The sequence below is a fragment of the Vicia villosa genome, linkage group LG1 (assembly GCF_029867415.1).
Source record: "Vicia villosa cultivar HV-30 ecotype Madison, WI linkage group LG1, Vvil1.0, whole genome shotgun sequence".
NCBI classification, from domain to species: Eukaryota; Viridiplantae; Streptophyta; class Magnoliopsida; order Fabales; family Fabaceae; genus Vicia; species Vicia villosa.
The window spans coordinates 193846960-193863243 of NC_081180.1; the positions used below are offsets into that span (position 1 = coordinate 193846960).

Here is a 16284-nt window from a genome sequence, read left to right on the forward strand (position 1 = left end):
TTTGAGCATAAAAGGAATCAAACTAGTGTTTTAAAAATCGAATCGGACTGACCAATCAAATCGGTCGAACAGAGAATTAGAGAGATCACTAGTCTGGCCTGATTGTTGGTTCGAGTAAGCTTTTGAACTAGTGAGAACCGGCCAGAACCAATAAAAACTAGCAAATCGACGATTTTGAAAAATCGAGGGGGTTTAAATGCTTTTTTTTTCTTAGACAAAACTACGTCTCTTAAATTTTTGTAAAAATAAAATAGACTTTGTTTAAAACTTATTTAGAACAATTTTTTTCTTTAGACTTTGTTTAAAACTTATTTAGACACTATAGTTATTTTGTTACTCTGTATACATTGCAATTTGACTTTGTTCAAAATTTATTTAGATTTGTATTTTGCACTATTTTGTTGTATTAACTATGTTTTGTAGGTATCATAATTTTTTAAAGACACCGGTTTGACTGATTTAATAATTATATAATTTTGTTATAGAGATCGATTTATTTAACCGAGTTATCCGATTTAGTTATGTGGTTCGACTAGTGACGTAATAATTTGACCAATGAACCAATAACCTAACACTCTCATCAATTTGATGACCGATTCAATTTTTAAAATATTTGATCAAACCCTTCCCCGTGTACTCTTCCCGGTATAATAGGCGTGAAGTATCATTAAATGTTTTGCTGCACTACAAATGTGACTCTTGTCCTTGATTTTATATTTATTTCATACTAGTATATAACCCGCGCGTTGCGCGGTTGACTCATAATATATTATTATTATTATTATTATTATTATATAATATTTTAAACTTCAAAATTTTAGATTATTGATTTGTTTGTGAATTTTTTTAAAATAATTTTATTTAAGTAATTATTATATGTACTTTTATAAAGAGATATTTGAGAAAAAGTTAAATTTTAAAAATAATATAGAGGATCACTTTATTATATGTTTATAGAATTTTTTTTTTAATGAGTTTATTAATATTATTTTATATATGAGTTTATTATAATATTTGAATACTATTATAGAAAATTTTCATTGATTGATAATGTCATTAATGGAGTTTTTTTTTAGAGTTATAATTTAAATTGATAAATAATCATAAATAGTGAGAAAAATATTTTAATATTTTTAATAAGTCATTAATGGTTTAATAGGAATGTAGGTTAGTATTACAATTAGAAAGAAATAAGAAACAAAACTTCATAAAAATTAAAATGATAATTAAATATTATCAATATGTACTAATTATAGAATAAGAATCTTGATTGTTAGAAATAGTTTGTCATAAACGAATATAATTTGTTTATAAAGAATGACTACATCAAAATGTTGATATACCACAAAAACATTTTGAAATTAAGATTAAGGAAATTAATCCAAAGAAAAATGATAAGTGGAAGAAGTCATAATCTATTTGGTATGTTTATATTCGAAAAGAAATAATAAGTGGAAGGCGAAAATTAAACAACAAAAATAATAATAATCTAATTGGTATGGTTATATATGGAGAAAATCCTATGTATTATTGTTATAGAAATTTGGTTATCCAAATGAATGAATGATTGCAAAAATCGTATATTTTAATATTTATTAAAAGATTATTATTCATGGACGCCTACAAACTTTTAAATTAGAAGGTTGATAAGTTTACGTACATCTTTATTATAAGAATACTAAACAACATATATTTATATTCTAAAGAAAACATAAGTAATACCATTCTAGAATTATTTATATTCTAAAGAAAACATAAGTAATACCATTCTAGAATTGCGAAGAAGGAGGAAGGAAATTAAATTAAAAAAATTTAAAATCAATACAAAAAATAAAAACATCTTAACATATGCATATATATTATTGTTTCTGGGATTTAAATTCTCTAGATGATTGTAAGAGACGTATATTTTGTGCCGATTAGACTCTCATTTAAATTGTAAAACCTGCAAAATTATAATTAGAATTATATTAACATAAGCATATATATTATTGTTTCTAGGATTTAAATAAAAAAAAAGACGAAGGAAATTAAATTAAAAAAAAATCAAAAATCAATACAAAAAATAAAAACATCTTATCATAAACATATATATTATTGTTTCTAGAATTTAGTCTCTCTAGATGATTGCAAGAGACTATATTTCAAAATTGATGCTAAGATTGTTGTTTGTAGGAAATTGTGCCGATTAGACTCTCATTCAAATTGCAAAACCTACAAAATTATAATTAGAAATTATATTACAAAATATGAATATGAATATAAATTAATTTGAATATGATCAAAATAATATATATGAAATAAATTTAAATATGATCAAAATGATAAAATAAAATTTATTTGGAAAAACATGGACATGAAATAGATTTGAATAGATGTAAAAAAAGATGAAACCATCCAAGAAATTTTCGATTAGAATATTAGATAAAGATACAAAGATCAATTCTTTTTTTGAATCGGCGTAGAATAGTAGATGATTGTAAGAGACATATGTTCCATGTTTTGTCAAGTTATGCATGAATTCTAAAATATACGTGTGAGGAAAAAAGTGACAATCTATATAAGGTAGAAAGTGGAACAAATTTATCGGTTTCAGAATAATAAAATGATATTATTATTGGCCGTTTCATAAAACTATTCATTTTATAAATATTAATTTTTGCAATTATTATAAAAATTGTAACTGATTTTTGTTCAAAAAATAAATTGTAATTAAAATACAACGATGATAACATTAAAAACTAAAAAGAAAAAAATATTTATATATCATATTATAAAGTATTAAAATAAAATGTTCATAAACTTTAAACTATTATATCAGTTAATCTTTAATTTTTTTTAAATTATTACTTTTATAATATTTTTTCTACTTCAATTCTTTAACATATATATTTTTGTTATATTGTTAGATAATTGTTTCATTTATTCCTCATAAATTCTAATAATTAAAATGATTTGTTACTTTATATAAACTCTAAATTACTACATTTTTCTAAAAATCTGTGTAAAATAGTTATTAAAAACTTTATTGATATTAACCAAAAACATATTATTTGTAGAGTTTAAAAATAATATTACATCAAAATATACCTTTTAAGATTCTTTTTTGTTATTTTATCACTTCAAACTTCGAATTCTGAAATTTATTTCTTAATAAAATTTATATTTGAATACAATATTTAAATTTTTTTATATTATATTATAAAGTAATAAAATAAAATGTTTTTAAATTTTAAACTATTATATCTGTTAATCTTTAGTTCTGTTTTTAAATTATTATTTTTATAATACTTTTGCTACTTCAATTATTTAACATATATATTTTTGTTATATTGTTAGATAATTATTTAATTTATTCCTCATATATTTCTAATAATTATTTATATAGTGTTAAATATTATAATTGGGTTCATAATAGATAAATAGTTATAATTTTTATAAATAATAGTATTTTTAATTGTGGTAGTTGAATATTATATTATATTATTATTGTTATTATTATTAGATGAATATTATATTATAATTTATTATTTATATTATTATTATTAATAGTAGTGGTTAAATATTATTATTATTATTATTATTATTATTATTATTTTAGTTATAAGTATAACTATTATTATTTTTTATTATAATATATTATTTATATGATTATTAATAGTGGTGGTCGAATGTTATATTATTATAATTATTATTTTAGTTATAAGTATAACTATTATTATTTTTTATTATAATTTATTATTTATATTATTATTAATAGTGGTGGTTGAATATTATATTATTATTATTATTATTATTTTATTTATAAATATAATTATTATTAATTTTATTATGTTTATTATTATTATAGTTATTATTATTATTATTATTTATTTTCAATGAAGGGACAAATTAGTAAAAGTTTGTGTTTAGAGTTGCTACAAATATGACATGTGGCTAAAATTTGTATTTAGAGTTGTTATCAAGGTGACATGTGGTTAGGGTTGCCATCATGACAACCTTGCATTTATATATATTAAGATTAAGATAATTCTAGAGACTTCTGGGTTCTAATCAACACAGCTAGAATCTATTGCATTCCATAATTTGTTACTTCCTTCGTACTATAATCTTCGTACGATTCAGTTGGACCATTTTATACATATTAAAAAAAAATGTATAAATCGTAAAACGGATGGATTACACTATTGCCCAACAAGTAAATTACTTTGGGTTTGAACCTTCTCCCCCCAACAATCCCGAACACTTCTTAAGTACTTATTTTCTGCAGGTAAATTACTCAAAACTCTTCATTTCATTATTAAATTTTTATTATGACTTCATCATCATAGACTTATTTGCACACACACATAAAAAAAGGTCTTAGAATGTCGTCTCTACGTGGTACAACTAAACTAACTATGATTTTTCTAAACACAATGTTATCTTATTTGCCATCACTTTTTATTCTATGTCTATAAATTTTGAGGCCAATTTTGAATTTCCTCGTCAACAATATGTTTACTGCTTGATTTTAATGTATGTTATTAATTCATTTATATTTTGTTTGGGTAGTCATACATACAATCTATCTCACGGTCACAATAATAGACCTATTTGCAACAAAAACAAAAACAGTCTTAGAATGAATCAAACTTCCAATTTTGAATACAATATTAACCTTTTTTGTTTAGATTATACCATTTGATCAAAACTAACTGAATAATTCCCAAATCAACAAAAAATATAATGTAAAGAAGGATAAAACTCACACTTCCAATGGTTTGAAAGAGGGTGGTATTGAAAGAAGTTGCACCATTTGATCCAAACTACTCAACAAAACATATAATATGTAAAGAAGGATAAAACTCACACTTCCAATGGTTTGAAAGAGGGTGGTATTGAAAGAAGTTGCACCATTTGATCAAAACTACTCAACAAAACATATAATGTAAAGAAGAATAAAACTCACACTTCCAATGGTTTGAAAGAGGGTGGTATTGAAAGAAGTTGCACCATTTGATCAAAACTACTCAACAAAACATATAATATGTAAAGAAGAATAAAACTCACACTTCTAATGGTCTGAAAGAGGGTGGTATTGAAAGAAGTTGCGGTGAGAATAGGCATAGGAAAACTAGTAGCACCTAGAACCAAACTTGAAAATTTTGTATCAGGAGCAGTATTAAAAACTCCTTGAAGAGCTTCAGATCACTATTCATATTTTGGTATCCCAACTCCCAAGTGTAACACCCTGGATTTCCGCTTACCCCGCAGGGCTTCCGGCCTACCAAGCATGTCACCAGCTTAATCAATAATCCCCCCTAGGTCCGCTTATCGGCTGCCCAGGAAATATTGTTTTTGCCTTCCGCAGGAATCGAACCATGTACCTAGGGGTTAAGTACATATTCATAGCAATTCCTGCTACCAATTGAGCTAGTAGCTCAAGTGGTAGCAGGAATTGCTATGAATATGTACTTAACCCCTAGGTACATGGTTCGATTCCTGCGGAAGGCAAAAACAATATTTCCTGGGCAGCCGATAAGCGGACCTAGGGGGATTATTGAATAAGTCGGTAACATGCTCGGTTGGCCGACACGGTTGATGCGTGCAGCGGATATCGGGGTGTTACATTAAAAAGGCGCCTTTTAATGTAACACCCTGGATTTCCGCTTACCCCGCAGGGCTTCCGGCCTACCAAGCATGTCACCAGCTTAATCAATAATCCCCCCTAGGTCCGCTTATCGGCTGCCCAGGAAATATTGTTTTTGCCTTCCGCAGGAATCGAACCATGTACCTAGGGGTTAAGTACATATTCATAGCAATTCCTGCTACCAATTGAGATACTAGCTCAATTGGTAGTGGGAATGGATTTAACATGTACTTAAACCCCAGGGTACATGGTTCGATTCCCACGGAAGGCAAAAACTTTACTAGAGAGGGGAGTAAAGAAGATCGTGAGGTAATACTGCCGGGAACGCCGAAGGCTCGGGCTGTTACACCAAGTCTGCTAACTTCAACAACAGAGTTCCCTATTAGAAACCTTTCTAATAAATTATGGATAATAATTTATTACGCAATTGACGATGTCACAAGTCCGGTATCCAATCAGATTGATAACAAATTACATCTCGTTATAGATATAATTGATTCTAAGGAAATGTTAGAGATTAAATTGGAAATAAAGACACTATAATGTGAATACAAGATCACACTCACAAAGGTGTTTTTGATCCATGGCAAACTCCACAAGCAAACAAGCAACAAGGCACAAGCAGAAGAACTCAAAGAAAAGCAAGCATTGGTCACTCAAGACAGAGCAGGTCGACCCACTATACATATAGGTCCACTCAATACAAGTAAAACAAGAAGAACTCAGAAAAACAGCAGTCAGGTCGACCTACTCCCAACCCAGGTCGACCTAAAGTGGAGAAATTTACACATCCTTCTGATAGGTCGACCTACACAACAACTAGGTCGACCTAAACTGAAGAAAAGTCTCCAAAACGTATCTGAAGAGGATTCTGGTCGACCTACTTCCTTAACAGGTCGACCTAACTGGGAACAAATGTTATTCAAAGCAAATGCAGCTCTGTTAGGTCGACCTAAGCACTACAAGAGGTCGAGCTATTTGATCAAAAATGCCAAAATTTCTGGTTTTCTCTGCTCCAACTGATTAGCTCTCATATATATTGTCCAAGGTTCATTATTGTAGTTTCTCAACACCAACAACTGAAAGATACACAAAGGCTTCTCATCTTCGATCATCGACACAACTCCAACACAATTACACACAATCATTTTTGCGTTGAGGGCTTGCGTTCAAGATCGATAACGTCCATGGAACGGAATTGAAGATTCCTAGTGGGTGAAGATTTGTGGGGTTTTTGGTGAATAAAATCTGAGGGTTTTGTCCTCCAAGATTGGTGAATTTTGGGGGTTTTTATCAAGAGGCTTCATCAAGGATCCAGCTGAGTGTGAAGATTGAAGAACAAGTGTTCAAGCAATTCAAGACACTGCAGAAAGGGATCAAAGTGAAGCTCTTGGAAGACCTTGATCTGGCTCAAGATTAAGGGGGAGGAAGATTCAAAGGATCGACAAATTTGGTTTATTGTTTATTGCTTTGTTATCTTCTTTATATAAACTGCTTTCAACATTAATGGAAGATTTCCCAATTTCAGTTTGGAATTGGGGGCAGGCGTAGTCGTAGCGAGGACGGTCGACGAACTTCGTAAACAAATACGACCCTTGCAATAACGGTCCGGAATAGACGCAAGTCGATTCAGAACCGCTTTCGCCTTAGTTCGAAATAATTCCGAAAAACTCTGTGAGATCTATTCACCCCCCCCCCTCTAGATCCTTAGGCCAGCGTCTAACATATAACAGCAGAGAATGTAGCTCCAAGAAAACACTTTCATCCTACTATGTACCATTGACAATGTTGGATTTGCTTGAGGTTAAGGTTGTGGAGCTATAATTCAAAAGGCAAGGCACTGAAACATCAACAATACAAAAAGAAAATAACTCACATCTCCAAATGCATCAAGGATGTATTTGAACTGGTGTAATCAAACTAAGAATGTTCGCTATATTTTGATTTGCAAAACCATTATATGCTTAAAATGTGCATAGATAGTAAGTTGAGTTCTAAACATGGTAATAAGGTCTACAGAATATCTATCACAGAGTATTGAAGGTAAAGGAAATAATCACATAAGAGAAGGACTTACTTTCAACATATTGGAATCTAGCACATGTATTAATAAGAATTGAAACTAGTATACCATAAGAGAAGGACTTACTTTCAACATATTGGAACCAAACTTTCGACATAATCCCTGATAGAGAACCAACATATCTTCTTGTTAATTCTAGTTTTCTTTACTCTGTTATTTCTCCGGTCATAGAGAATTGCATTGTCTTGTTGGTCGTTTGCTAATAATAGTGTATCACCATCCTCAGAAAGATGCAGCGGCGTTACACGTGGGTGACCAAGTTCATAATATATTCCAACATTGCAATATCTTAACTTAAGGAATTGAGACCAAGAATTTTCATCTCCGAATTGCGTCATCTACCATATGAAAAATTCGGTTCCCTTGTCATAAGAAAAACAAAGGGAATCCATCAACACACAAATATTTGGCGATATACCCCCGCGATTATCATAATTTTCAGGAGGCATCATCTGTGTGAATGTCTCTGTGCTCAAATCAAGCGAAATGATTACATGTTGCTCAACAGCATCATCTCTCCCAAACACATCCTGAACAGACAACCAGTTAACAGTGCGACTCAAATGTACACCATCGTACTCGTAACCAAAGTCCAATTGAAGAGGAGCAGCAGGGAAACCATGAATAGTTCTCCAAACATTATCACCTAAACTGAAAACTTTCACATTGGTGAATAGTTCTCCAAACATTATTGTCATACCCCAAATTTGTCCTACCCCTTCAATTTTAACTGGCTTTTGCTTCGCATTTCATCTGCATACCTCCACTAGGTCATTTAACACATCATGCATCATTAATAAATAATCTAGCATGGGATCAAGGATCTTAGTAATAAAGTTTTTTCTATAGTTTTGAGGCTCTCCTCTTCATTCAAAGGCATCAAGCTACGACAACCTTTATCAAGATTCCTCAAGCCTTTATCAAGATTCCTCAAGAACATCAAGTATATATGGCGTCATTAGATGGAAACACAACTGCAACTCCTGAAATAAGAGATGAGCTTGTGGATTTTTGTCAAGGCAATTTTATTGCATATAATGCATTAGTCATTGCTTGAGGTTCAAAGAGAGAGTTTCGTTTGACAATTAAAGTTCAAGGTGAGGTGTACATTCAAGTCCATCATTATCCAAATACCATCAAAAGACTTTAGTCACAAAGGCCAATGTTATTCAAGACACGTTCATTTTTACATCCCTCATTCAAGGTTCAGGTTTTAAACTTCATCCAAAAGTATGAAGCAATTTTCCACCATTTTTCTAATCAGCTAATGTCACCCATTTCATATTCATCAAAGTCCAAGTTCAAAATGCATTCCATAACATTTCAAATATCCATTACAAATCCATTACAAAAATACAATTCTATTACAAAGAAATACAAGAAAATCTATACAAAGATATACATTTAACCACCTATCCTAAACCTATTTCTCTTCATTTCTTCCACCTCCATTCTTCAAACCATGTGCTTGTTCTCCAAATAACCTCATCATTGAACCTACACAATACACATAAGTCACACACATCAAACCATACACTAAAACCAAAACAAAACCAAACTGCATCAGTACATTCTAATTCCAAACAGTCCTGCATACCCATTGACTAATCTCTAACAAATCCCAATTGTTTCACTACTGTCACTAAATAAACCTATTGTCAACTTACCAATTGTTTTGCCCTGCTGCTAGATTCACAAATCTAATGTGGGACTGAGTTCGTTAAACCCTCAAGTTCGTCTCCATCTTCGTCCTCATGATTTCCCTATCCATTTCCATTGTTTGGCCCTCATATATCAAACTTGAACCTGCATAAACAAAAAGGCAGTTAAGACTAACAGTCCCTGCATATGAAATTTAACAAGCCAAAACAGCCCTGCTTCAGCTAACAAACTAGCTCAAAAAAATCAGTTCCACTAGTCTGCAACATATATATTCAGCCTCACCACACTTGTTCATAATAATAAACTGAACCAAAACCAAAAATCCAAACCATTTTGTAATAGAAAACTAACTTCTAACCAATCCCTATAACTAACTTTCAATCATGAACTACTAACAGTTATCAACCAATCATAACTAAGAGCCATAACAGAAAAACAGTCCTAACAGAATTCACTATTGCCCTAACCAACTAACAGTTACTTTCCTAACCGTTTCTAACTGAATCCATAACAAACTTCCAAAACAGAAAACTAACTCTCTAACCTTTAATCTCAACCCTCAGTTTCATAACAGAATCTCCCAATCTAACAGTTCAGACTTCTTCATCCCTAACAAACTCTTCCAACCTCTTGCAACCTATAACAGAATCACACTCCTATAAATTCGAATCTCCCTCCACAATTCAAATCTCTACACCATAACCTGCAACCTATCACTCTTCATCCCTCACCTCTCAATCTCTCTCTCCACCATTTTCACACTTTATCATCATCTTCCTCAACCTACATCACCATTCATTTCTCACCCTCACTCAAAAGCTCTTAACCACCATTGTTGTTAGAGTTCCAATCTCTGAAACTCTAAACAACCGAGCTCAGCCACCACTCCCTTCTATCAACAATTCTCAATACTTTCAACATTCACACAGGCAAATTCTTCACACATTCAATTCAGAACAACTCAAAAAACTCAGAATTTCGCAAATCGAAAAGAGAAGATAGAAGAAGAAGAAGAATTCGCGAAGCTGAGGAATACGTGACATTACCGGAAACAAGAGCTTCATTCGCCGCTCTTCGCGTTTACCCAACACCTTAGTTTCTTTTGAGCCTCGTCTCCGGCTTCCTGATCACCGTCGTCAAGGTTCAAAGGCCGTCGGAGCCTCTCCGGCAGGTAAGTCTCGCACCTTCCATCATTCATCTTCTTGTACGCCTTTGATTGATGTTGTACGGTAGAATGTTCTCCTCTGATTATTTCCCCCAAGCTTATGTATCCATTTCCCCACCTTTTTCGTTTAATTTTATTTCTGAAAGATATTAGGGTTTTGGTTCGGTTTAGATTCAGGGAGGTATTTCTTAGAATTAGAAGAAGAGTGGTTGAGACGATAGGGGTGGTAGGACGGTGGTCACGACGGCATTTGATTTTTGATCGGAGGGTGGAGTGAGGTTCATCTTCGCCGCCATTGAGAGAGGGAGAGAAGCCTGGGTAGAATGAGAGAAGTGAAGCTGATTCGTCACATCCAACCCTAGTCCCTTTTTCTTTTTATTTTATTATTGTTTTTTATTATTTAATTTGATTTCAATGGAACAAAATCTGAAAGCTATAATCCCCTGGGCCGCGTAATCCATGTTCATACATCCTTGGCCCGTGTAGCCTCTTTTTGGCTGATGGCAATAACAAAAACAATCATCCTTGGGCCAGAGCGCCATTGTTGCTGGCCGCACCCCACTTTGGCCCATACACCCCTTTTCCGAACAAAACAAGATGCCACTGAACATCCTGGGCCTGCGCCCTAATTGCTGTGTACACCATTAAATTCGATTTGCACCCTCCCTAATCACATGTTTTACTATTGTTAGAATTTAGTTTTTTGACATAGTTTTTATATTTTTTTCTTAGTAGTAAAGATAAAACTTAGTAGATTTTAGGATTAATTTTTGTCTTAGAATTTTCTCACAAGAATGTTCATAAAAATACTAGTTTATGCTTATTAGAATTTAGGTTCTTTAAGTGCAAATTAGGCTTGAATTAGAAATCTCTCAACATTAGAAAACTCATAAAAATAGTAGATCTTTTAGGTTAATTTTGACATTTGAGTTCTTTTATAAAAACCCATAAAAATAGTAGTTTTTTTAGTTTAATTTTGCATTAGTGCTTGTAAGTGTTTTCGTGCTATTTCTATAATTCTTGTATGATTTTATTGCTTGTATTTTTGGCCTTATTTTAGGCCAATTTCGTTTATACCATTTTTAGATTCCTTTTGTACATAAATAGGAATTAGAACAACTTAGATTAGAATTTAGGATTAGTTCCCTATTGCATTCTTTTTCTTTTCAACTTTTAAAACACTTAATAAAAGGAAGATGTGAATCACATTAAGAAAGTGATAGAAAAATGAGTGGGATTCATTCCCTAATCTGTTTCTCAATCGCTTGGTGGCATAGAAACGAGTGGGATTCATTCCCTAATCTGTTTTTCGGTCACTACTTAATGGGAGAGAAATGAGTGGGATTCATTCCCTAATCTGTTTCTCAAACATTAATTAATGGGAGAGAAATGAGTGGGATTCATTCCCTAATCTGTTTCTCGAACATTACATAATGGGATGGAAGTGAGTGGGATTCATTCCCTAATCTGCTTCTCGATCATTATACACTTTTATGTGATTCAAATCGCGAAGTAAATTCCCTAAAAAAATACACAACAAAAAACACTCAAAACACCTAACAAGGGTTCAAATTCAAAACAAAGTAGAGAAAGTGATGAGTGACCCAGTATTGGGAACTGTTCATCACTCATCTACCCTAAAAGACACAAACCAATCATCTCTTTTCCTTCTTTCTAAGGGCATTGTTATTTCCGCTCGAACGCATCGTAGGCGATCCCTTATGCAAGAGCGCGAACGTTAACTCCGCCCAACTAAAAAACACAAAAACAAACAGAAAATCGTGAGCCGAGCTACGGTAACTCTGATTCCTGAAAAGGATACGTAGGCAGCGGGGTAGGGCCCGTGCGAGTACAATTCTTTCTTTTCCCTACATTTTGCATTCATTTCGCATATAGACATAGACATAGTACACACCCTTTAGATAGAAACAAACATAGGTGGATACCATCGAGTACGATGGGCGTGAGGGGTGCTAGTACCTTCCCCTCGCGTAACCGACTCCTGTACCTTGATTCTCTGGTCGCAAGACCCTGTTCCTTCCTTTGTTAGGTTTTCTGATATTCCTTTCCCTTATGGGATAAATATATTGGTGGCGACTCTGTTCATTTTTCGCGAGCGTGCGACAATTATCACCTAAACTGAAAACTTTCACATTGGTTTTCGATATAGTACGATCTGTAACGGAACGTAATGACACCACTTTATAAGTTTGAGTTGAATTATGATAACCGAACGTGAATTTACAATATTCAAATCTATATCTATCGTAATAGAAAAACGAGCCTAATTCATCAGATATTGCCCTGGTAGCAGGATTCCAGAAGCGAAGCCAGAATTTTTTATACCTAGTAATCTCATTGAGAGAATAACCTACCAAGCATACGAGTCCATTACAAGAACCAACAATCTCATTACAATTCTTGTCATTCAATTGGTAATAAGGATCATGAGGAATATTGATCCTACGGTTTTCCCATAACTGATTAACAGGGAAGCGTACAAAACTGTGATCATTGTTATTTGCAGCTATTAGTGAGAATTGTGGATTTAGTGATGAACGGTTAAGATGCATTTTGATGAATATAGGATCAGAGATAAGAGTGTTCCATGACTTACTCACACATTTCATCTGCTTCAGATATTTGACCCCAAGCCGAGATAGAATATCGGTGATAAGCTCATTGGGTAGAATTGCTGGCGGTGATGGATTGGATTTACGGCGGCGACACCACAAATTTGACGGCTGGGTAGCCATCAGGGCAATCAAATGTAGTGTGAGATCAAAATTTGTTGCCGCGATTTTAAAATTTATATAACCCTGCGTACTATAATGTATGAAAATTTTCGGAGAAGTAATATATGAAAAGAAAATTTTCGGAAAAGTTTAAAATAAAATAATAAATAGTAATATAATAGGAGAGAAAAAAAGATTTATTGTTATTTTAAAATTTTATAATTTAGAGTAAGCCTATTTTGTTATGAGATTATTAACAATACATTGACTATATGCACAATGTCTCGTAAATCTCATAATGTTTTAGTGACAACATGAGTAGTTTTAGAGAGAGAAACTCTCCCCTCTCTCTAAAATGAGGTTTTCTTTCGGTGTTTCAGCGGCGCCGTTTTCGGAGCTCCTCTCCTCCATCATGGAGGCTTTCTCCTCCCTAGTGGAGGTTTCTCTCCCTTTGTGGGTTTTCCACCTCTCACCCCCCCTCCTTCAAACCATCCAACACGTTCTCTACCATCTCCGCCAACAACCACCATGTTTTCTGCACTCTCCGCCAACAACCACCAAGTGCTCGCAGCCGCAAATCCAAATCCTGCTTCACCAACCATTGGGCCAAAGTTTTGAAACAACACCCACGAGAAACGACCTCCACCAGAACCTCCACCACAAGAAGTTTCGACACTGATGAGGAATGGTGTTTGGGTATCGATTATTGTCTTTTTGTCTGTTGTCTTTCTGTTTGTTGTCTTTCTGGTTTTATGTATGTTTCTATGTTGTGTGTTGTTATGTTATTTAGGCTATTTTAAGTGTGTAATCAAGATGTTTGATGAAATGTCTCTAAGAGGTTTGGATGAGGGTTATGTGTTTTTGAGTCAAAATTTTGTGGTCATTGCAAATCAGACTCTTTCTTCCATTCAACAACAAACGCTTCGTTCAAAGATGGGGAGTTTGTTCAAGCTCGAGAACCTGTATAATCGAATTGTGCGTGATAAAGTCAAAGAAATGATCTGTAACTGGATAGATTTAAAGATTATGGTTCCCAAACTCTTTTAACTTTTGTGGAAGTTCTTTGATGGGTTGCTTGGATCAAGGAATTGGATCGGTAATACTCCACTGGATTTTAACTTCTCAACATTTTTGTTGTCCAAATCAAGTTTAGTTATGAGTGTTAGTTTTAAAATGTGGATGGAAAATGTCCTTACACATTGTCTTTCAATTTTCTTGTATTCCTTCTTGTTCATCTAATGAATATTGATGTTTACTGTAAAAAAAAAAAAGACTATATACACGTGCAATCTAAACCTTTTTTTTACATGAGTATCAAATCAAATCATATCAAATTAATTATTATTGAGATATTTTAAAAATTAACTTAAAAATTACTCCTCCCTTTTTATTATAAGTAGTTTTAGACTTTCCATACAAATTAAAAGAATAATAATTGTTGTATGAAAATAAGGAATTATGAAGGTTTTTACAAAATTATCCTTCATTAATGACATGTGGAAGATAAATTTATATAATTGAAATGAGAGAATAATAAATATTTAAGGATATAATAGGAAAAATAACATTAATTATTCATTGGAATTGTAAAACGACTTATATTTAAATACAATTTTTTTTCTAAAACTACTTATAATAAAAAACGGAGGGAGTAATTATTATCGATCAAATTTTACACACTCTACCTAATTTAATGTGCATGTAAAAAGAAATACATGCTCAAATAATATTTTTTTATGTTAAAATAACATATAATTTAAGGTAAAGATAAAATTTAAAATAAAATATATAATTGATATATTCTAATGTATAAAAAATACATCAACTACCTAACTAAGATTAAAGCATGCCTAAGAACACTCTAAATTACCCTTCAACTCAAAATTAATTTACACTAAATAATGTTCTTTATAGTAATTGGGTAATTACATTATACACTGTCCAATGAAAATCAAAGCTTTTGTCAAATGGCAGTTGCAATGTTTACTATGCCACTTTACTCTCTCTTATGTTTTCTCTCTCTTCTATCTCTCTCTCTCTCTCTCTCTCTCTCTCTCTCTCTCTCTCTCTCTCTCTCTCACTTTAATCTTCAAGATTCAAATTCTCTTTGCCTTTCTCTCTTCTCTCTCCTACTAATTCATTGACAATGAACCAATCACATTTTTTTGTGTGCAGGTGGCGACCCATTTTCAAATTCACACAATTTGAACTTCAAAAACATGATTTACCTAGTTACTTGCATGTCTATAACCATTTATTTTCCTTCTACCTCCTCACATTTTCATTGTCTGAGAAAAGAAGCCACCATTTGAGGCATTGCCGACATGATTTCGCTTATTTGCCACTAAGGTAACTTCATCACTTTCCTGTTTATAGCTCATTTGCAGCTCCTATTTTCATGTTCAAGTCATTGCTTATACATTTTGTGTTTAGAGTTCTTGTAATTTTTTTATATTTGATCATTTACCTTTCCATGTTCATCTTCTTCAGTTTGTTTTCGATCTAATTTTATTATGTTTAGAACTTGTGCATAACTTATGATACATCCTTGTCTTTCCACAAAAATTGATTAGCGAGCTACTTGGTGCTATATGTGTCATTTTTGGGTTTCATTCTAAACTTGTGTTATGTTGTTTTCATCTTTATAATTTATTTTTGTAGTAAGTATGAGATTTTTTTTCGTTTTTCATCTTCAGGTTCAAGTTCATTGTTTTAAGTTTCTTTTGTTCATCTTCTTCAGTTTGTTTGGGAGGTTTTCATCCTAAAATGCTAAAGTTCTTGTTTTTATTAGTTTTTTTCTTGTGTTTTTATGTAGGGAACAAAAAATGCTTAGAATAAGCTTTAGCAAGTAAGGAACATAAAATTTTTTGTTTCAAACTTTTGATACATGTTTATGTTTTTATTAGTTTTTGATCTTTCCAACTATATGGATTAATGAACTATTTGGTTATGTTGTGTTATGCTTGTGTTTTCATCCTTGTCATTATTGGGTTTCATTCTAAGAAAG

At 32.2% G+C, this 16284-nt stretch overlaps 1 protein-coding gene and 1 long non-coding RNA gene across 2 annotated transcripts; both read right to left on the reverse strand.

Moving 5' to 3' along the window:
* Positions 1 to 9017: 9017 nt before the first annotated feature.
* LOC131621548 (uncharacterized) lies at positions 9018 to 10893 on the reverse strand. Its single transcript, XR_009289623.1, has 3 exons — positions 10424 to 10893; positions 9383 to 9521; positions 9018 to 9212 (listed from the first exon to the last, which is right to left on the reverse strand). It is a non-coding gene; the product is annotated as an uncharacterized LOC131621548 (long non-coding RNA).
* A 1149-nt stretch (positions 10894 to 12042) lies between these two features.
* On the reverse strand, positions 12043 to 13879 carry LOC131661982 (F-box protein At3g17710-like). Its single transcript, XM_058931648.1, has 3 exons — positions 13751 to 13879; positions 12690 to 13286; positions 12043 to 12063 (listed from the first exon to the last, which is right to left on the reverse strand). The coding sequence occupies exons 1-3, from the start codon at positions 13877 to 13879 to the stop codon at positions 12043 to 12045; spliced, it is 747 nt and encodes a 248-aa protein (XP_058787631.1).
* Positions 13880 to 16284: the final 2405 nt, after the last annotated feature.

Excerpts from the sequence above, each read along its gene's own strand:
- LOC131661982 (XM_058931648.1), bottom strand. The coding sequence starts at position 13,879 with ATGGTTGGTGAAGCAGGATTTGGATTTGCGGCTGCGAGCACTTGGTGG. Across the intron at positions 13,287-13,750 it reads GATGGTTTGAAGGAGGGGGG|CCGTCAAATTTGTGGTGTCG; the intron begins GTGAGAGGTGGA and ends ATGGCTACCCAG. Across the intron at positions 12,064-12,689 it reads TATCGAAAACCAATGTGAAA|GGAATTTACTTCGCGATTTG; the intron begins GTTTTCAGTTTA and ends GTATTTTTTTAG.